We start from the raw sequence: 23,194 nt of genomic DNA on the forward strand, positions 1-23,194 counted from the left end.
ACTCAAAAGTTAAGAGCTAACTGGCCTTTCAAGTAGAAGTGAAAGCAAAACTGAAAGCAATAAGGAAATGATGTAATAAATACCTGAATCTGGCAATGAGTTAAGATCTGCACATAGCACCAGCGGGATGGAATTAGGATCTGCAGTTGGGCTGCCAGGCCTGCTAGAGGCTTTCTCCAGAATGTTTTTAACCTCTGAGACAAACATCATGGTTTGGATGAGTTTCACATCAGAATACTCTGGGTCCCAATGCATATGGGCATTTGCCACTATAAGCAGCTGTTTGTCTGCAGCATGAATAGGCTTCATACCTAAATTTAAACATTGGAAAAAGGAAGATAAAGTTATGCTTTATGTATCAAAAAAGCAGTATCTAAGGTTTTCTCCCCAGATCCACAGCCACTTGTCCACTAATTTATATCTTCCCTTTTATCTCATAAAGGAGTTCTCAGAAGCTAAGTGCTGAGATTCTGGTAATCCTGACACAGGTGTTAAGTCCTCTAGATCAGGGTCGACAAAATGAATGCAGCCCATGGGCTAAATCTGACCCACAGCCTGTTTTTGTACAGCCTGTATGTGCAAAGGCTGCTTTTATATTTTAAAAGAGTTCAAAAAAAATTTTTTTTTTAAAGAGACTGTGCTGGGGACCATACAAAATACTATGTGGACCTTTAGAGAAAGTTCACTGACTCCTGCTCTATATGCCCATGATGTAACCAATATTTGATTATAATACCTTGATTTGCTGACTTCTTGGTGTAAGGAAGCACTTTAAATATCTGTCATTTAAGTATCAATATAACCTAGTGAGGTAGGTTTTCAGTTATTTGAGTTACCTAAACCTTAATTTAAATTCTTCCTATTGCTCAGTACTTATTCACCATGCATTTCCTGAGCACATCAGTGATAGGTCAGTAGTAGAAAAGCAATAACATTATATAAACAATGCAAATAAAATGAGGAAGTAAATTTCCTACCAAAAAATTCATACCATATACCCAAACAAGGTACTTTTAAAAATGAAAGTTAAGGAATAGTGTGCTCTTAAAGTCTGGACAGTTGGGTTTTCTACCTGGCTTTATTATTAACTATTTTGTGTGGTCTTAGGCCAGTTATTGTTTGGTGTTTAGATTCATTTGGAAAATGAAGATATTCAATGAGAAAATCTCTAAGGTTGTTTTTATCCTTAAAATTCTATTCCTTAATTTTTTCAAAATAAATATTAACATAGCACTTTCAAGATGGACAGAATAATACATTAAAAATTGTGAAAATTAAACTTAGTTAATATGTAAGGCATAAAGCTCAATATGCATGGTATGATGCAATTTAAATAAAACTATATATATATCTTTTATGTCAGTAATGTATAAAGAAATTAACAAGAGCTACTCCTACACAGTACAGATAAGGGACCTCTTACCTTTATATGTTTTTGTACTGTTGGAAAATAAGTGAATATACAAAATTAATTTTTCTATTGAAATTTTCTATAATAATCTCTGCAGGAAAAGACCTAATTTTCTACTACTATTTTTGTCAAGTTCCCTTCCGTCTTACTAAGCTATAATTATCTTTGATGTTGCATAAACAAATAACTGAAATACAGTGGAACCTGGTTCTCAAACTTAATTCATTCAGGAAGGCTGTTCAAGAAGCAATTTGCCCAAAAACTGAATCTTTTTTTCTATTAGAGATAATGTAAATTTAATTAATCCGTTCCAGACCCCCAAATGATTCTGTTTTAACCTTTCTCAATTGCTTGTGATTGTTTCGTGAGCATTTTCACACCCTTCGTAATATCAGTACTCTTGATGGCCTCTTTGTTTTAAAAATGTGCTAATCATCGATTTCATCATGCCATACTCGGTAGCCATAGCAGACATATGACCATTTTTATCATACTTTGCAATTATGTCTTTTTTAAGCTCTATCATTGTTCTCACAACTTTCCTTTTCACTTTGCTGCTATCACTAACTTTCTGAGGACCAACGGTGACTTACTGTATGTATTTAATAATAATAAGCAGCATCAAAAGCAGAAAAAAAAACATGAAAATATTCACAGCAAAATTTCCTCAGATGTTAACTCGAGATTTAGTGGTAAATGAACTCATACTCACGTATTCTCTCCTTTGTTGCCTGATCATATAGGTTTTCCCATGGAGAACCAAAGTTTTGTTCGACAACTCAAAACAAAACATTTTTTCTGTGAACAACTTGGTTGAGAACTGAATTGTTCAAGATGGGAGACATTCAAGAACCGAGGTTTGACTATAGTCATTTTAAAAGCAATTTGATCATAGCATAAAACCTGTAGCTGAAATTCTCTAAACTCTCTTCTTTTCCTAGAAATTTTATACTGTTACTTTTGGCTGTAGATTAAATATTCACTGTATTAAATATTAAAAACTTGCCCCTTCAAATGGGTCATAAGCAATTTCTGTAATATTAAACTCTTTTCTAGGAGTACAAGAGTGACATAGGTCAGACGGATATAAAAGCAGGTAAAAATGGAGAGGCTAATGAAGAAAATTTAACTGAAGAACTTATGCATATAAACATAACCAATGGACATAGACAACAAGACTGTGGGGTGGGGGGGGGAGAGCGTAAATGGGGGAAAAAGAAGAAACATCTATAACATGGTTGAGCTTCAACCCATGTACCAAGAGGTTGCCTGGTCAGGGCACATGCCCAGGTTGTGGGCCCAATCTCCAGTGGGGGGCATGCAGGAGGCAGCCAATCAATGGTCTCTCTCATCAATGTTTCTATCTCTTTCTCCTTCTCCCTTTCTCTCTCTCTAAAAGTCAATAAAGAAAAAAATATTTTTAAAAATGAATAAAATAAAATATCCTATCAAAGACTGTCTTTGATGATGAATAAACTGAATAATGGCAAAAACAGGAAGTTCGACAGATATTCATGGTGTGAACAATTCAAATAAATACTCAAGGCAAAAATATTCTCTTCTACAGCTAGCAAGTATAAAAAAAAAATTATACATAAAAGCCCTGATATGTTCTTATAGTTTCTCCATACTCTTGCCTAACATAAAGTTACATAAACAACAAAATACTCAAAGGCAGTCAGCAGAAAGGGGATGGGCAGGAAGGGGTCTGGATATGCAAGTACATAATGAGTTTCTGACTTTGATGGAAGCTATAAAAAAATTTAAAGTACAAAGGAAAAGTAGCAGGTAGATAAAAGATCTGGCTCTTACCCTGACAATGACTGAGATATAACAAAGAAAGAGAAAATGTTGCCAAGTATTTAACCTAAAAGATAAAAGCTTATATTCTCAAGAAGCTAAAAATATGACTAAGAAGAGAACCAACTCATCATAATTTCCAAATTCAGCTTAACTAAAACATTTCCTATTTCAAATAAGCTTTGGAATTAATGGCATATCAAAGACTCTCCTTTTTACAGATTACCTGGTAATATACCAAGAAATATATGATGCTTTATACTATTAGTGCAATCTCCCTCAATTTTCCACAAAAGACAAGAAAATAATCGTGCAATAAATAATAGCAAGACTCTCTGCACTTAAGACGGGAAAACTAAGGATGGTGTTTATTTTTAGTGAGAATATTTTAAACTGCACTCACCTGCTCCAAATAGTTCTTTGTGGACCTCTAATACCACAGCAACACCAATATTATCCTTTGTCATCACTCTGTTCAGCATAGCTTCGGATCCATCTGAATTAGCCATTGCCACTTGGTTAAATTCCACTGTATGCTTCTGCACCAATGTAAATCTACAAGGTACAATTCATTATTATTATGATATTAGGTACTTGGACTACCATGGTAAAAGATATTAAATGAAAGGAGCACATGATACAGACACTATCCACTGTCTCCCTAATCATTTTCTAGCAGCAAGGGGCCATGTAATACAAGTGTGGTCGATGAGACGTAAGAAGTCTGATTATGTACCGTAAAAACTTTCTTGGAAGCACCATCTAGTAATGATCCCTTTGCCCTTTTATACCTTTGTCCATGTGGTAAGAAGCAGAAGCACAAAAGCTAAACCACCATAGATGGGGAAGCAGCTGAACCACGTCTGGACTGCCATTTCTGGAATTCTTTTTTTTTTTTTTTTTTTTTTATCCTCACCTGAGGATATTTTTCCATTTTTTGTACAGATAGAGTGGGAGAGAGAGAGAGGAAGGGAGAGAGAGAGAGAAACATCGATGTGAAGGGACACATCGAGTGGCTGCCACCCGCACGACCAACCAGGGCTGGGGACAAACTGCAACCGAAGTACGTGCCCTTAGTGGGAACCGAACCCGGGTCTCTCCGGACCGCAGGCTGTCGCTCTAACCGCTGAGCCAAACCAGCCAGGGCCATTTCTGGAATTCTTATGTGAGAAAATTACCCTTCCCCCATTTCTTTAAGCTACTGTTGGAATTTTCTGGTATTTAAAGGTGAACAGAACTTTAACTAAGTCAGCAAATTGATGAAAAATAACAGAATAAAATCTACCTAACCTATGTGCAGTTTTATTCTCACCACTTCAAGAGATTTGTCAAGAAGATGCAGGGAAGCACACTTACGTCAGCTAAGGAGAAGCCAATTTTTCCATCTGGAAAGCTGTACTAATAGTATTTTCTTTTCTTAGTGCCAAATTAAGTATTGTAGAGCTGTAGCGCTTAACAGAACTCAGTCTTGTACTGTATTTAACAGCAGTATGACCTTGGTCAAGCTATTTAACTTAGTTCAACCTACTTTCATTAAGTTTGGAAAATATTTATAAACGGCCAAACCCTACTAAATATACTACTTTTCACTAGGTGTTAAGTAGAAAGATCTCTTTGTTGTTGTTTTTAATCCTCACTGGAGGACCTTTTTCTATTTTTGTTCAGATAGAGTAGGAGGGAGAGAGAGAGAGAAACATCAATGTGAGAGAGACACATTGACTGGTTGCCTCCCACACGACCCAATCAGGGCTGGGGCTGAACCACAACCAAGGCAGACTGGAATCGAACCATTTGTCAGTGGGCCAACACTCTAACTTCTGAGCCAAACCATCCAGGGCTCTTTATTCTTGTAATAGGCTCTCACCCTATCTTCTTTCTAGCTTTGAAATAGAATCATACCTATAAATACTGACTAAAATCTTATTATGCTGCAGGAGACTGTGGTAAATGAAACAATACTGTTCTCCCTGCTCCAATTCTGAATGTCTCAGATGCGCTCAGAAGAACAGAAGGTTGGGTCATGTACCTGATTCTAACCTACAGTGATTAAAGAAAGTATATTTTCTGCACTCTACTCTAAAGAGGTGACTTTTAAAAAAAAAATGAGGATTTGGAATTACTTGGGTGAATAATGGGATTAAAAGCATTCTAGATAGAAGAAGTAGTGAAAGGCCCTGAGCCAGCAAAGAACTTTGTATGTTTACAGGTTGGAAAAGAATGGAGGGGTATAAAATAATGTTGGAGATGACAGGAAGAGGAACAAGCCCCAGCCAGGTGGCTCGGTTGGTTGGAACATTGTCCTGTATACCAAAAAGGTTACAGGTTCAATCCCTGGTTGGGGAGGAGTGCATATGGGAGGCAAGAGATCAATGTTTCTCACATCTCTCTCTCTCTCTCTCTCCGCCTCTCTTTCTCTCATCAATAAACATATCCTCAAGTGAGGATCTAAAAAAAAAAAAAAGGAACAACAAGGTTCTAAGCAAGGATGTGATACTGAATTTATATATTTTTAAAATCACTCCAGATGCTCTGTGGAAAATGGATTACAGGAGGCAAAGTGGTAATTATGAAATTAATTAGAAAGTTTCTGAGGTTGTTTGGAAGACAGTTCATGTGGCTTCAACTAAGGCAAGATAAATAATGAGAAGTATGCTGATTCATATATTCTATAGGTAAAATCAACCATCCTCCATATTAGACTTCTTAAAATGTATTTAAGCAGTGAAATACCTTTTTCCAACAATTTTAAATCACTAAAAACAATGAATTTGTTTTGATGTACATAAAAATTTGAAATCAGAGCGTATGATGATAATTAGTCTTACATCAGTCAGTCTCAGTATCCAATTTATTTATGCATTTTGTTTTGGTTACATATTAAGAAAAATCCTGATTCACATAGTCACACAAATACAGTGGTAAAAAAAAAAAAAAAAAGTGGCCTTGAACTGAGAAAAAACAAGCAAGTAGGCAAAAACTCGATTCAGAGGTCTGCACAAAAACAAGTCAGCTAAGCAGTACAACGGGAATATGTTACTAATTTCCAAAGTGTTAAAATTTGGTATTTAAAACATTTGCATGAACCTGTTATTTTTAAATTATAGTTCAATTATTTGTATTTAATTTTTGAAATTTCTTATATTTACAAAACTTTTTTTTTTTTTTAATATTTTTGCTAATTTTGAAAGAGAAAGGAAGGGAGAGGGAGAGAGAGAGAAACACGGGTGTGAGAATAAAACATGGATAGGCTGCTACCAGGGATCAAACCCATAACCTGGGCATGTGTCCTGACCAGGAATCAAACTGGCAACCTTGTGGTACATAGGACAATGTCCAACCAACTGAGTCACATCAGCCAGGCCTATAAAACTCTTCAGGCTTATTTATAGAAACTCAGGGTTCTGTGGGAAAGTCTAGATATCTTTCTTAATAGTAATATTTTTATACTGGAATACTGTACTTCTACCAAATCAGGCCATTATTAGGTCAGGGGTAGGTGTTATCTAATTATTAGAAATATCTCTCAACTAAAATTATTTTCCTGTATCCTTCCTTCCATTATACCCCAAAATCTAGATCTCGTCTTTAAGGGAATTCAAAATAAATCTAATTTCTCTTTCACTTGACACTACAGAACAACATGGAGGTTAGGGGTACCAACCCCTAGCACCATTGAAAATCCATGTATAACTTTTGATTCCCCAAAAACTTTAGTTGTCCCTCAGTATCTGCAGGGAATTGGTTCCAGGACCCCCATTAATACCAAAATCCATGGGTGCTCAAGTCCCTTATTAAAAGGGTATAGAACACAGTCAGCCTTCTGCATCTGCAGATTACTCCAACCATGGATCAAAAATACTGGTAGTATTGTTTGAAAACACTGATTAAATCTATGGATGCAAAATCCGAGGATACACATTTTGCACATTTACTGAGAAAAATCCATGTATAATTAGATCTGTGTAATTCAAACCCCTGTTGTCCAAGGGTCAAATGAATTTTAAATATATGCCACCAAGTCTTTTTTAGAAAATAAATGATCAATTCCTTATATGATATATGGTATAAGACAGTTGTTCACTTGAACAAGTCAAGTTTACCCAAAGGTGCACTATCGAGAACTGGACAAAAATGAATTACTATTTTCTTCATTTTGAACTGCCTTTTCAGTGTCCTAAAACTGCTCTTCTCATCTTTCCCTCTCTCATTGATTTGAAACAAAGCAGAATCAGATCAGACTGCTAACAGCAAGTAAGTCTAGTATTGGTCTGGTTTCATCTCCATTTAGGATTTCTGAAAACTGTGTATCTGGATGCAAGACCCCATTTCTACTAACTGTTAAGTCAACGGGACAAAACATGCAAAAAGAAATGCAAATTTCTGTGTCTAAACAACTTATGTATAAAAACAGTCTCTCCATACACACATACATATATCTGTACATATACATATATATTTTATAAAGCACTTTAGACTGAAGATAATACTAGTTGAGGTAAAGGATAAAGCAAAAGCATTCTGTCAATCCAAACTTATTTTCTGGTTTCTCTGTGCATCTACCAAAAAAAAAGAGATGTTTATAATGATGACCAAAAGGTACTGTCATATCTTTGACTTCTGAATCCCCAAAGACTAAATTAAACTAGAATAAATATGATTCAAGGAAAATTTTATTGTATTCTAATTCCCTGAATATTGTTAATCTGTTCCCTAGACTTCACTAGGCCCTATCCTACCGTTTAATCACAATGGATGTGATTTTTTTTATAGCACTTTGCCGAAATAGTAATTATTATAGTTTCCATTTATTGTTACCTACTTTGTACTACTGTCTTCAATGGAGGGGGGAAAAACTGTCATCAGTGAAAATTAGGAATTATCAGGTACTTTGGTTTTATAAGAATGGAACTTTGAGAATAAATACAGAGAGTAAATCCCTTCTACAGCTAATTTCTGACTTTGTTGGATTTGTTAACTATATAAAGTAATTCTTACAAGGTAACATACAAATATATTCAAATGAGGAAATAAGCCCAGAAATGGTACAGGAATCATTCAAGATCATGCACCTACATAAGTTAAGAGAGATCTGGCTTTAAAACTGTCTTTTCTTTGCACAGTGTTCTCTCTCCAATTTAAAGAATAGAATAAAAGCAAGGCAGTACACTTTGTGTTGAATTCCAAATCGTATGGCATTGTATAGTCGTAGCCAAAATGACATCAACCAATATTTGGTACTGTTCAAAAGAGATAGAATGTAATAATGCATCATACCCAAAGTATTTATCTACTGCTGAATCCATGTACCTATTTAGGCAAAAAGATTTGGGGAAGGAAAGATATCCAAATGGTGCATCTTAGTGTTTCCTATGTAATTCATCTCTCAACTAATTCACAGTTCTTTTAAAATTTCAAGCATCAATTTTCAAATATTCAGTTGTTTAAAGTTTCCTAGATAGCAGGTATAATTGTTAGTTCAAAATCTTAACTACCTATAGTAAATTATCAAGGCATTTTAGCTTTTTCTGTCAAAACCATGAAGGGAATGACAAAAATTTTCTGTATATCTTTCTTCATAAAGAAACCATGGCATATGAAAAAAGAGCTTGATATTAGATATCTCAATGTTATCAGTACTTTTTCTTATATATTATGGTTTTTCAAGTAAATCTGTGTGTAAGTAACAAATACCAAGTTCAAGGCAATTTTTCCAAATGAGGTAACCTTATAAGAGGTACAAGTAATATCAGATGCTCAAATAAGAAGCCTAAACATTCAGTATAGTATGGTGGTAAAAGCATTGACTATGAAGCCAGACTACTTTCAGTGTCTTGTTTTCCTTATCTATAAAAATGAGGAAAAATACCTCTATTCCTACCTCTGAGGGTTAATTAAAAATTAAATAACATAATCCATATAAATAAAAGGCCTGATATATAAATAGTACAAAAATAATTGCTATTGTTATTCTAAAATTTGTAAAAAAATCTCCTAGAATAATTTAGTATATTCTGACCTCAAATATTATAGGGCTGTGTACTAATTATTAAGTAAAATGAGAATATCTCTATTAAAATATCATAGGAAAGTAGGTTCAAATTAATGAAAGTAGGCCAAATATCTTTCAAATTCCCTTAATTCATTTACTTAAAATAACATACTGTTAATGCCTATAGCAATAAAAACATTTAACTAGCTTTGTTCTAATAGGTATTAAACAGGAAAATAGTCATAAGCATGTATATACTTATCCTTTAAGTAGATCCTCTATCTAATGTATCAAACCCAAATTATTATTCATGAGATAACAACCTCTATCAGACTTCACATATTTCAGTCTTCTACTGAAGGTCCTTTCTAATTTTCCACTGTGAAATTGGCAGCCTTTATGAGGCAAAAATATTCTCCTTTCTTTTCCTCATGATGATAACCCAAAGAATCAGCCTCTAAACATCTAATCACTCAGCCAACACTCAAGAGATACCTTTTGAGGGTGTTACAGCTCTGCACTCTCAAGTAGGAAATGCAGTTCTAAACCCAATGCATATAACATAATAAACTCAGTAAGAGAGAAATACTAATATTACAAAGGACTACAGAAACAAGAAAATATGATAATAAAATTATGTCCAGGACACTTAATAATTTACAAAGTATCTACCCATTCATTACCTCATTTAATTCTTGTAACTACTGCTGAAGTATACAGGCTGAATACTGTTTTCCAGTTTAAACCCAAGAATATTAAAGCACAGAGGCCTCTACAATATCATTTATGTATTTTAACAAGCAGATTCATAATATTCTCATTTTGACTGTACTGTAACCAACTATATTAACAGGTCTGAAAGAAAAAACCCACAGGTCATGTTTTCTATATCATCTCAGTCAATCCTTTAACTCTCCATCTCAATAATCTCTGTGCCTCTCTTTTGTCTTGCCTTATCTAACTTAATGTATATTTCTATCTTATAACATCATATTATATTGTGATTTTATATGCTTATCTTTTCCTACTAGACTCTGAGTGGAATTAGTAACTGTCTTATCTATCTTTGAATTAACTGTGACTAGCACAGTACTTTTCACAAAACAAATGTTCAATAATCATTTAGTGAATGAGTGAATGAATGAATGAATGAATGAATAAATAAATAAATAAAATGTTAATTTAAAAAGATGAAAAGGTTTATAAAATGATTGATTCTGAAGAAGGCCAACTATTTTTTTAAAAAAATTACAGAAAACTCAAAACTTATTTCTAACCTTAAAAGGTACTAAGTACTTTTTTTACATCAAAACTACTATTTTACTTTATGAAAATATATAAGGAAATATGATTATGACACTATATTCAAGTATATGAATTTACTTAAAATTTAATTTTTATATCACTTGCTTTCTAGATCTTAGCTTATTTTATAGGGTCAAACCAAAGACAATTTCAAATGTGCAGTAATTAAAGAAGATTACACACTATTATGCTTTGTTTCCTTAACTCACTTTTCTATTTTGAAGAATACTGCACAACCGTCCACATGCTTTCTCTCCTGCTCAGACATGATTTTGGCACGTGACTTTGGAGAAAAAAATCCATCATATCCACGATCCTTCAATGCTGGCAGAAAGAGAGTGAAGTATTGCTCTGTTTCCACTTCCTGAGATGAAAGAAAAGTTATCATTGACATGACAGGAAAACTCTTTTAAAGATATATAAATGTTCAGCATTATGAGTAAGATATGACTAGGTCAAAATAATTCATATAACAAATATTATCTATCTTACCTTACTGCTAACAGCTGCCATTTGACAATGGCAACTTTTTATACCTGAAAGAACCAGATATTCTATGATTTTCTCATGCTCACACAACTAGTGGGTCCCAAGTCTCTTGACTCCCAATATAGAGTTCATTTTACCATACTTCACTTCCTCACAACTGGTAATTAAAGAAAGGTGGTCATAGTATAGATTAAGAGGTAGGAAATAGTATATTTTATATATAAAAGGTAATTAAAAATTTTTATTCTTCCTCAACTGTGGCGGAAAGGAACAATAACCAGAGTGAGAACCTTAAGACCAACAAAAAATTCTACTTTAAGGAATTTTTGGGTACCCAAATCCAATGGTCTCTGTTAATTTAGTAATTACCCAGTTAGACTACTTTTTTTTTTTTTTTTGTACGTGCCCCTAGCGGAAACTGAACCCGGGACTCTGGTCCACAGGCTAACGCTCCAACTGCTGAGCCAAACTGGCCAGGGCTAGACTACTTTATTTTTGACGCACAAAGTGTTTTTAACAACTCTTTCCAAAGGAAAAAAATCAAGTGTGAAGATAATGATGTATGTATGATAAAACTCATAACAACATAATTTTATAACATGCCTAAACGTCCAAAATTAGGGAAAATGATAAATCAATTAATATATATTCATTAAGTAGCTTGAATAATTTTAGTAATATAGAAAGTGCATTAAGTACAATAAATAAGAAACAAAATATGTCAATAGTGTGGATTCAACTTTATTTTTAAAACATATCTGCAGGCTGGACAGTGTGGCTCATTGGATTGAGCATCATCCCATTGACTACGACAGCAGTTCTCAACCTGTGGGTCGTGACTCCTTTGGGGGTTGAGCGTCACCCCCATGGACTAAGACAATGGTTCTCAATGGACTAAGACAATGGTTCTCAACCTGTGGATTGCGACCCCTTTGGGGGTTGAATGACCCTTTCACAGGGGTCGCCTAAGACCATCGGAAAACACTTATTTCCAATGGCGATTCATAACAGTTGCAAAATTACAGTTATGAAGTATGTTGGGGGTCACCACAACATGAGGAACTATATTAAAGGGTCGCGGCATTAGAAAGGTTGAAAACCACTGGCTAAGAGGTCCCAGCTTAATTTCTGGTCAGGGAACATGCCCAAGTTTATGGATCAATCCCTAGTAGGAGGCATGCAGGAGGCAGCCGATGGATGTTTCTCACATCAGTATTTCTCTCTCTCTCCCCCTTCCTCTCTCTCTCAAAAATCAATAAAAACGTATTAAAAAAAAAAAATATATATATATATATATATATATATATATATATATGCAAATAAATAAATAAGCACATTAAAATGTGTACAAGAGTCCTGGCCGGTTTGGCTCAGCGGTTGGAGCGTCAGCCTATGGTCCAGAGAGACCTGGGTTCGGTTCCCACTAAGGGCGCGCACCTCGTTTGCAGTTTGTCCCTGGCCCTGGTTGGTCATGCGGGTGGCAACCACTCGATGTGTCCCTTTCATGTCGATGTTTCTCTCTCTCTCTCTCCCTCCCACTCTATCTGAGCAAAATATCAAAGAAAAAAAAAAATGTCCTCGGGTGAGGATAAAACAACAAAACAAAACAAAACAAAAAAATGTGTACAAGAAACACTTCAGAAGTTTCAACACAGCAACTACCTTTTGGGATATAAGATTGGGTGTTTTCTTCCATCATTACTTATATTTTTAAAAAAATGTTCAACTTCTCTAGAATTAACTCTTGATAAGGCAGTATTACTTTTATAATAAGAAGTAATTTTTGGTATATAGTTGTATATGACCTACATTTGAAAAATTCTTATTAACATATTCAGCCATGTCTACTCCCCAGAGCAGATTTCAGAATGATTTTAATTTTTTAAATTACTTTTTCTGATAATATAACATTTTTGCTTTAAAAAAAGAACTTTTTAATTAAATTTATTAGGGTGACATTGGTAAGGAAAATTTTTATCACAGTATTTTTATCTTTCAAACTACACTTTACATAGAAGAGTATAAGGCTGTTATTACTACAAATATTAAATTAAAATGGAGACAATTAAGTGATAATAATAAGCCTGATTTTGTCTCATCCTCCCTCCAACTCTGGGTCAGTTTTTAGTGTTGAGAAGAAAATTTAATTTTTGAAGATTTTTATTTCTTATTGTTTCCCAGGAAGCCATATAAGCCATGGTCAACATAAAAGTTATCAAGCTGTACTACAAAAAAAATTTTAAAGTAATAATTTCTACCCAGCCAGTGTGACTCAGTGGTTGAGTGTCAACCAATGTACCCAGAGATTGCCAGTTCAATTCCGGGTCAGGGCACAAAAGCCCAGGTTGTGGGCCCAATCTCCAGTGGGGGACATGCAGGAGGTGGCCAATCAATGTTCTCTCTCATCGATGTTTCTTTCTATCTCTCTCTCTCCCCCTAAAAATCAATAAAGAAAAAAAATTTTTAAGTAATAATTTCTTCTAAAGCTATGATGAAAAGAAGGTGTGCAATTATAACACTTAAAATTTAAAACACTTTTAAAGTATTTAATATTCTTTTAAAGCTGCTAAGAAAAAATCTATTGAAATTACCCAAAAACTTTCTTGGCTATTCATTAGCTGATTGTTGAAAAGAAGTTAAAAACATTATTTCAATGAAAGGTACTTCTTCGGTTAAATTTCTTATATTAAAGTGTTATAAAACAGAAGAACCTAAATATCAGAGATGGTTTTTAAAATAAGGCAAAATTGCATGATTTATAGTACAATATTTTTAAATGTTTAAAATATTATTAAAGAACAGTGGACAAGCAATATTTTTTAAATATTAAGTTAAATTTATATTCCCAAAAGACACAATCTTCTGCAGTTTTCTCTTTTCACAATACCACTAATTTATGGATGAGATGAATTGTTAACATGAATAATAAGTAAGATAATTTTTACTTAATAGTAAATGAGTGTAAATGGATGGTTGTATTTAACAAAATACTTTCATTATGGAAATTTCCTCTGTGCTTATTAAAATTGTCCATTTTTTATGAGGAGAGAAAACAATTCCCTTTGAGTTTTGCTTTGAACACAGGATCTCTCCCAGCAGTAAGATCTTTTATTTTTAATTTCACCTTTAACTTAAAAAACAATTCAATTTCTATTGTGTTACCTGAAGACTAATGATATCTGCGTCACAGTTAACAATTTCTTCCATAATTCCCTTTTTCCTGTATTCCCAGTTTAATGCCCAGGATGGGCAATAGCCATATAGCTGCCGGGTGGCGTATTTATCACATAACACATTGTAACACATAACCGTGAATGATGCTAAGAAGTGGAAGAAAAAAACAACAGACAAAAGGGAGAAAATTAGGCAACTTTTTCTGAAGCAATTATCATGTGCACAAGCAGGGCACACAAACACACTCATAATACCATCATTGTGAAATGCTTTGGGCAAGAATGTATTAAATAGTATCCATTAAAGCTTCACTGTAGTCCATCACAAGAAAACGATTTTACTAGAATTAGACTAAGAGTTCATATCTGAGATATTTAGGAAATTTATTTTAATAAATAAAAATTCAAATTATAAATAACAATGCTAATTTTTTGCATATAATTTGTTGAGTAAATCCTTTCTATATAAATAAAGCAATACTAAATTTTAGTTTCATTCTCATTAAAAGGCTCTAATGTCATTAATTTTTATTAATAAAATATCAATACTTAATTCTGTAGACTTCTTACTGCTCTCACTGACAGAAGAATATGGATAAAAAAGTTTAATTCTAAGAGAATCGTTTTTGCTAAGTAAAATGTTCACTGCTGAAATTAAATTCTCATTTTTAAATGCCCTTAAACTATAAAAGGACTGTGAGCAGACTAATAGCTGGGAGAACATTGTTTGTGTTCTTGCTACTCAAAAGTGTGCTCTAAGGACTAGGTATCAGCTATTGTAGAAATGAATGATCTTCAGTTCCACAAAAACCTATTGAATCAGAACCTGCAATATAACAAAATGCTCATGTGATTTATATGACATGCACATTAGTTTGAAATACCCTGATTTTTACCAGTAATTCTCTATCCTAGCTGCCCATTAGAATTAGTCTGTACAGCTTTAAAAACAAACAAAAAAAGCTGATACCCAGGGCCCTACACCAGACCAATTAAGTCTGTATATTGGGGTCTGGGTATTTATATTTATCAAAAGTATCCTAGGTGATTAGAATGGGCAGACGTGATTGAAAATTACATATTTAAATAAAAGGTGAGAAATCTAAGTAATAAAGTAACACTTAATTGAAATTGGTTCAGATTCAGATAATGGTAAAAGAATGAAGAGAAACTTTGTTCAATAGTCCCCTGGGGAGTTTGGTGGCAATTTTGTATACTGGTACCTTTTTTACTATTCAGCATTTATTCTTACATTGTTTAATAATTATAATTTTGTGGCTATAAATCACCCTTAATTGTCATTAGTTATTATATACATCTCCTTATGCACAAGAAGTAAAAGGCATTTTTAACATCTTTTTTTAGCCTCAGATTCTACTCAGAAACACACCATACTAGTTTTTCAATAAGGAAAACCTAAGAACAAATTGCTCTGAGAGTTGAACAACTAATGAAAACTTGTTTCTGTTGTTCCTTTTCTTAATGAAAATGTAGGTATGCAATATTAGGAAAGCTTTTCTTCAAGATTACATTCACTTGTTTTCGAAAAGGAATTGCTTTGAATAACCAGAAAATGGTGTTTTTAATACTGGAAAAGAACAACAAATTAATTGCACATTAGGGAAGGCTAATCATAAAATAAATTCTGCCTAACTTAAGGTTTGTAGAAAACCTTAGGTATTCTTTTCTTCATCAATGTCTAGCCTGATAACAGAAATATTATTTGTGATAACATTGACACAGTGCCTCTTAGGACAGGCTGATACTGTGGCTCTAAAGTATGGTGGTTTTAAAATGATCACTTCTGTAAGAAATAAATGTATTGTGTATGATTATATTTCTCAGCATTATTAAAATGCAAATAGCACCATGAAGATGTTATACTAACCACATTTCCCAATACCAAAGCAAATGGTTTTTTCTCAATTCTCTTTTTTCATAACTAAAAAAAAACATCAAAAAGAGATGGGCTTAAAAAGTACACAACAGCCTGGCCAGTGTGGCTCAGTGGATTGAGCATCATCTCATGCACCAAGGTAAAATAATTTACCCATTAAAAATGATTAAAGTATCAATATTCAGTGATTGGTTTAATCTTCATATTAAAACAGTAAAATTTTTGTTAATTTTATAATGAAATTAGATACCATAAAAACTACTACTACTCTTGTGATTAAAAAGAATGGATTTGACCCTGGCTAGTCTTGCACAGTGGTTAGAGCATTGACACATGGACTGAAGGGTAGGGGTGGATTCCCAGTTCAATCCTTACCTCATTAGGGTTTGTGCGGAAGGCAACCAATCGATGTGTCTCTCTCACATGAATGTTTCTCTCTCTTTCTCTCCTTCCCTCCTTTCCACTCTATCTAAAAATCAATGGAAAAATATCCTCAGGTGAGGGTTAAAAAAGAAAAAAGAAAAAGAAGGCATTTGGAGAAATACTAATTCATAACAACGTATTTTAAGTAGCCCTGGCCGGTCTGGCTCAGCCTTTGGAGCGTTGGCCTGCGGTCTGGAGAGACCCAGGTTCGGATCCTGCTAAGGGCCCGTACCTCAGTTGCAGTTTGTCCCCGGCCCTGGTTGGTTGTGTGGGTGGCAGCCACTCGATGTGTCCCTTTCACATCGATGTTTCTCTCTCTCTCTCTCTCCCTCCAACTCTATCTGAACAAAAAATGGAAAAAAATGTCCGCGGGTAAGGATAAAGAAAAAAAAGTAGAATTCCCAATCACAAAATGTCTAATAAGCAGTAAAAAAAAACAAAAAACAAAAAACTATAAATGGTGTCAAATCATTATTGGTCTCCACAAAGAGACAAAGGTTTTTATTTTCTATATTACTACAGTATTAGCAGCGCTAAACCATATACTTAATTGCTCAAATGCTACCTTGTACCATTTCTATATTGCAAGCACGGTATCATATTTTGTTTCCAATATAGCAAATACAGACTCAGTTTAAATTATTCTTTCACAAGTGTTATTATTCTGTTTGCTCAAGAAAGATTAAATACCTAAGTAGGTTAAAATTTTTCAGAAGACAATTCATTATTACTCATTTTTCTTACATCTACCAATGCTCTGTGAAGATGACAACTGGAAGTCATGATTTTAAAACAAACAGCTGCATCATTGTGAAAGGTAGGAGATTTTTTGTACATAAGCCTTAACGTGAATTTTAAAAGTCTATCCATCAGTATTTTTATAGTCACCTACCCAGGGGAGGTAAAATGAAGACCTGGTTCATTATATCACAATGCAAAAATGGCATTTCAAGTATTTCTGAAAAAAGTCAAGGAAGAATAAAAACTATGTACCTGATGGCAGAATTTGGTCTCGTTCTTTTAACGTAATCCATGGCCTCGGAGGAAGCTGCTCTGGATGAACTAAAATAAAATAAAAATTTAACATAAGTTAATTTCATGTGTTTCTAAAATCAGTATCATTTACTTTATAATGTCAAATCAACTTGTTTTCTCTTCAGCTGTAATGACCCATAGACTGACTTAAAAATATACTGAAATATAATAAAAATTTAGAAGTCGAAGGAAATTTAAGAAGAGCTATGCAGAAAACATGTAACTAATATACAAAAAAGAAGGAAACTCAATGTCACTTCCACTTACATAGTATTTATGAAAAGAGCCTATTTAAAGCTTTAAGAAGGTTCTTATGTCTTAATTACACATTGACTCAGCCTTGTTCCCTTCTGGGAAATCCAACATATTGAAGAACTACAATACTCAAATATCTTTAAAACAGAAAACAACACATATGAATGTATAATAAGAATTAATAAATGTTCTAATGGGGCTTCCATTTCCTAATTAAAATCTTTCTCTCTTTCATAATGTCCATGCAAAGCAAGAGATTAGAACTAGATTGTACAGAAAAAAGAAAAGCACTGGTTAAACATTAATTGTTTGGATATGGTTATCAATACCATGGAACTAAATGCTACCTAACCATCAGATGAAAGAAAATTCAGCAAGTTAAGATTTAACTATCCCCCTTTCTTCTTCCCTTTAAAAACATTTTCAACTACAGAACAATTTGATGCAAGTTATTTATCCAGGGTATTTAGTGGCTGAGAAACGTATTCCTTTAAAACAAAAACATGCCATCTTCATCCAGCCACAGACATTTTTCATGCAAGTATACAAGAACTTAAAAAAAAAGTATTAGTTTACTAATCATTCTTATGTCAAAGGTCTACCCTAAAGGATGCCTGTTTTGGCATCTATACATTTCAGAAAAATGGAATGAACATTACTTTATATATTCTATATATTCAGGAAAAAAATGGAGGTTTTTATAAGATGACAAACCACCAGTTCAACACACTGAATTGTGAAAAATAATCATGCCTGCTAAAAGTGTCATGTCAAAATCATAGCAATTATTTCAAAAGTGGAAAGCCCAATATACAAACACACTGAGGGTAAAAACATGGCACTTTCTAGCTATTGGGATCCTTATTAGCAAATGGTTAAAAATTCATACATCAAGAAAATTCTCAAAATTAAACAAGGTAAAGTCAACATTTTGGTGCTCCCCAAGTCTTAAAATAATACACTTTAACTGATACATCACTGTAAGAAAAATGCATAATATTCACCAATAATATCCCAAGAGCCAAAAACATAGGAAGAAACATTCTATCTCAGCAGTAACCAGAAAGCACAAAAAGATGAGATAGCATGTTTTTATCAATGTTAACAAAAAATTTTAATTTTATACATATCCATGAGGGGTGATGGTGACAAGAAATGCATACTTAAACTGCTACAGCTATCTGGGAAGACTAAGTGAATCATCTTTTAAAATTTAAAACATCCATGTCCTTGTGACCAAAAATTCGATTTCCTGGCATCAGCCCTATCTGCTTAAAGTAGTATTCAAATAGATATTCATTATACCACTGTTTATAATAGCAAAAACAATGATAAATGGTAATACCTATTTTACAGAAGTCTGTAAAATATTAAAAGCAAAAAAAGAATAGATACATGTATACTAAAGTGGAAAGATATATAAAAATACTGTTGAGTACAAAAAAAGATAAAATATATAATGATAAAATATAATTTATTAGAAAAAGTTTTAAAAACATACCATAAAATTTCTACTGGTATAATTTTTTAATGTAAATGTCCATAAAAATGTCTACAAATATACATATTCAACCTAGAAGTATGTTTATTCACAGGGATAAAATTAAAATTAAAAATAGTGGTCAAACATGGAAGTAGGGCACAGACTGACATCCCTCAGAAGGGGGGATGGGGGGTGGGGGTGGGTGGGAAGAGATAAACCACAGAACTTATATGCATGTATGCATGACCAATGGACATGGACAACTAAGCCGGGGACAGGGTGGAGGGGGGGGGGTGCCAATGGGGTAAAAAGGTAAAATATCTGTAACAAAAAAATAAATAAAAATTCATAAAAAAAAAAAAAAAAAAGATAGTGGTCAAAGTAAATTATAGTCTTCCCTGGCCGGTTTGGCTCAGCGGTTGGAGTGTCGGCCTGCAGACCAGAGAGTCCTGGGTTTGGTTCCGCTAGGGACATGTACCAAAAAAAAAAAAAAGAAAGAAAAATTCTAGTCTTAACAGAAATTTTAACTTTTGTTTTTTAAATCATGACAAAATATATTCAAGGGTGACATATACTTAAAAACAATTTGTTTTGTTTTGTAACTAGGAAGCCTTTGGTCTTGTTTGTATATTCCACATTTTAGTATGGAAAATTTCTAACATATACAAAGGTGTAGAGAGCATCGTGTACTAAATATCTAATATCCATTACCCAGCTTCAATAATTATAAACCCTTGGACAATCCTGATTCAACTATACTTCCACCTATTCCACACTCCCTATTCCCTATACCTGGATTATTTGAAGCCGATCCCAGACATTTCATGTCTTTAATAAATGTTTCAGTATATATCTCTAAAAGTTACTGATGATATTATCATGTCTGAAAAAAAAAAATTAAGTGACTTCTAAATATCATCAGATCTCACCCTGGCCAGTTTGGCTAAATGGTTAGATCATCAGCCCACAGATGGAAGGTTCTCAGATTCAATTCTCAGTCCAGGGCACGTACCTGGGTTGCAGGTTCGATTCCCAGTCGGTCCTGGTCAGGTCGTGTGGGAGAAAACCAGTCAATGTCTCTCTCATCGATGTCTTTCTCTCTCACATCGATGTTTCTCTCTCTTTCCCTCCCTCCCTTCCACTGTATCTAAAATATCAATGGGAAAATATCCCCAGATGAGGATTAAAAATAAATATATAAATAAATGAATATGATCAGAACTCTAGGTAGTACTCAAACTTTCTCTACTGTCTCAATTTTTTTTAAATCACTAAAATATTACATTTGTTCCTAAATCAAGAGGAGGTCCAACGGTATACATTTTCTTTCCAATTCTCACCTTGCTACTCATATAATAATATTCCTTTATGTAGCTCACTGTTGTTTAATTCTAAATACATTGCAGTTTCTATTAAAATTTGTTTTTTAATTGAATATTTTATCTATTCCCCAGTATTTCTTTATGTTGTTGTTGTTTTTGCTCAATAATGCATCGTATATTTTTTCCTTTTTACCTTTGTCCCCCCCCCATCACTCATATCTCCCCCCACCCACCCACCCACTCCCACCTCTGGCAACCACCAATCTGTTTCCTGTATCTATGAACATGTTGTTGTTTTCCTTTTTAGACTCAACATGAGAGATTATATGGTATTTCTCTATCTCTGACTTATTTCACAGACTATAATGTCCTCAAGGTCCATCCATGTTGAAAATTGACAAGATTTCATTCTTTTTATGAATATACATATATAATATATACATGTATATCATTTATTTATGCATCCATGAACATAAAAGAGCAGATATTTTTCAGAGTTATTGTTTTCATTTTCATTGGATAAATACTCAAAAGTGGAATTGTTGGAACATACGGTAGTTCTACTTTTATTTATTGATTGATTGATTTTTGAGGAACTGTCATACTTTTTTTCCATAGTGGCTGCACCAATATTCAGTCCCACCACAATGCACAAGCATTGACTTTTCTGCACACCCTCATAGTCCTTGTTATTTCTTGTCTTTTTTATAACAGCAATTTTAACAGGTGTGAGGTAATATCTCACTGCGGTTTTTTTTTTTTTTTATCCTCACCCGAGGACATTTTTCCATTTTTTGTTTAGATAGAGTGGGAGGGAGGGAGGGAGGGAGGGAGGGAGGGAGGGAGGGAGGGAGGGAGGGGGAGGGAGAGAGAGAGAGAGAGAGAGAGAGAGAGAGACACATCGATGTGAAAGGGACACATCGAGTGGCTGCCTCCCACACACACAACCCAACCAGGACCAGGGAGAACTGAAACGGAGGTATGTGCCCTTAGCAGGAACTAACCCTGGGTCTCTCTGGACCGCAGGCTGATGCTCTAACCGCTGAGCCAAACCGGCCTGGGCTCACTGTGGTTTTGATGTACATTTCCCTAATAATTAATGATACTGACCATCGTTTTATGTATGGCCACCTAAATGTCTTCTTTGGAAAAATGTCTATTCAGATCATTTTTAAATTGGACTGCTTGGGGGCTTTTTGTGTTGTTACTTTATGAGTTTCTTATATATTTTTGGATATTAATCCCTTATCATATATATAATTTGCAAATATTTTCTCCCATTCAGTAGGTTACCTTTTCATTTTCTTGATTTCTTTTGCTGTGTAGAACCTTTTTGAAATGATGCAGTACTTATTTGTTTTTGGTGTCCGATTCAAAAATTATCAGCAAGACCTATGTCAAGGAGCTTACTGTTTATGTTTTCTTTTAGTTTTATGGTTTCGGGTCTTATGTTCAAGTCTTTAATCATTTTAGAGTTAATTTCTGTGTATGGTTTAAGACAGTGGTCGAGTTTCATTCTTTTACATGTGGCTTCACAATTTTCCCAACACCATTTATTGAAGAGACTGTCTTTTTCCATGGTATATTCTTAGCTCCTTTATTGTTAATTAATTGACCACATGTGTGTGAATTGATTTCTGGGCTCTCTATTCTGTTCCATTGATCTGTGTGTCTGTTTTATGACAGTACCATACTATTTCAATTGCTACAGCTTTGCAATATAAGTTTAAAGTCAGAAGGCGTGATACCCTCAACTTTGTTCTTTCTCAAGACTGCTTTAGCTATTGGTTTTTTTGTGTGGTTCCATACAAATAATATGATTATCTGTTCTAGTTCTTTGAAAAATGCCATTGTAATTTTAATACGGTTTGCACTGAATCTGTAAATGCTTTTAGTAGTATGGACATTTTAACAATATTGATTCTTCTAATCCATGAATATAAAATATCTTTTCATTTACTTGTGTCTTCTTCAATTTCTTTCATTAATGTCTTCTAGTTTTCAATATACAGGTATTTCGTCTTCTTGGTTAAATTTATTCCTATGTATTTTATTCTTTTTTGAGGCAACTGTAAATGGGATTTTTTTCTTTATTTCTCTTTATGATACTTCATTTTTGGTGTATAGAAAAGCTACAGAGTTTATGTATTGATTTTGTGTCCTTCGTCTTCATAGAATTCACTTATTCTAATAGTTTTTGTTTGTTTGTTGTTTTTATCCTCACCCGAGGACATTTTTCCATTTTTTTGTTCAGATAGAGTGGGAGAGAGAGAGAGTAGGACAAGAGAGAGAGAGAAACATCGACGTGAAAGGGACGTGTCGAGTGGCTGCCACCTGCATGACCCAACCAGGGCTGGGGACAAACTGCAACTGAGGTACATGCCCATAGCGGGAACCGAACCTGGATCTCACGCGACCGCAGGCCGACGCTCTAACCACTGAGCAAAACCAGCTAGGGCTTATTTGTATTTTTACAAAGTCTTTAGGGTTTTCTAGATATAATATCATGTCATCTGTAAATAATGAGTTTTTCTTCTTCCTTTTCAATTTGGGTGCCTTTCATTTCTTTTTCTTGCCTAACTGTTCTGGCTCAGACTTCCAATACTATGATA

The 23,194-nt window shown here is 33.9% G+C and overlaps 1 protein-coding gene across 8 annotated transcripts in view; it reads right to left on the reverse strand.

The window, feature by feature from the left end:
* CNOT6L (CCR4-NOT transcription complex subunit 6 like) overlaps positions 1-23,194 on the reverse strand; it is a 103,174-nt gene that overhangs the window by 14,171 nt on the left and 65,809 nt on the right. For all 8 annotated transcript variants that reach the window (XM_036251593.1, XM_036251583.1, XM_036251568.1 and 5 more), the window contains 5 exons: positions 17,481-17,549; positions 14,157-14,314; positions 10,715-10,869; positions 3,615-3,766; positions 84-311 (listed from right to left, as the gene is read on the reverse strand). In XM_036251593.1, the coding sequence (XP_036107486.1) occupies positions 84-311; positions 3,615-3,766; positions 10,715-10,869; positions 14,157-14,314; positions 17,481-17,549 (762 nt within the window). The remainder of the gene's footprint in view (positions 1-83; positions 312-3,614; positions 3,767-10,714; positions 10,870-14,156; positions 14,315-17,480; positions 17,550-23,194) is intronic.

Source organism: Molossus molossus, unplaced genomic scaffold, assembly GCF_014108415.1.
Source record: "Molossus molossus isolate mMolMol1 unplaced genomic scaffold, mMolMol1.p scaffold_m16_p_1, whole genome shotgun sequence".
NCBI lineage: Eukaryota > Metazoa > Chordata > Mammalia > Chiroptera > Molossidae > Molossus > Molossus molossus.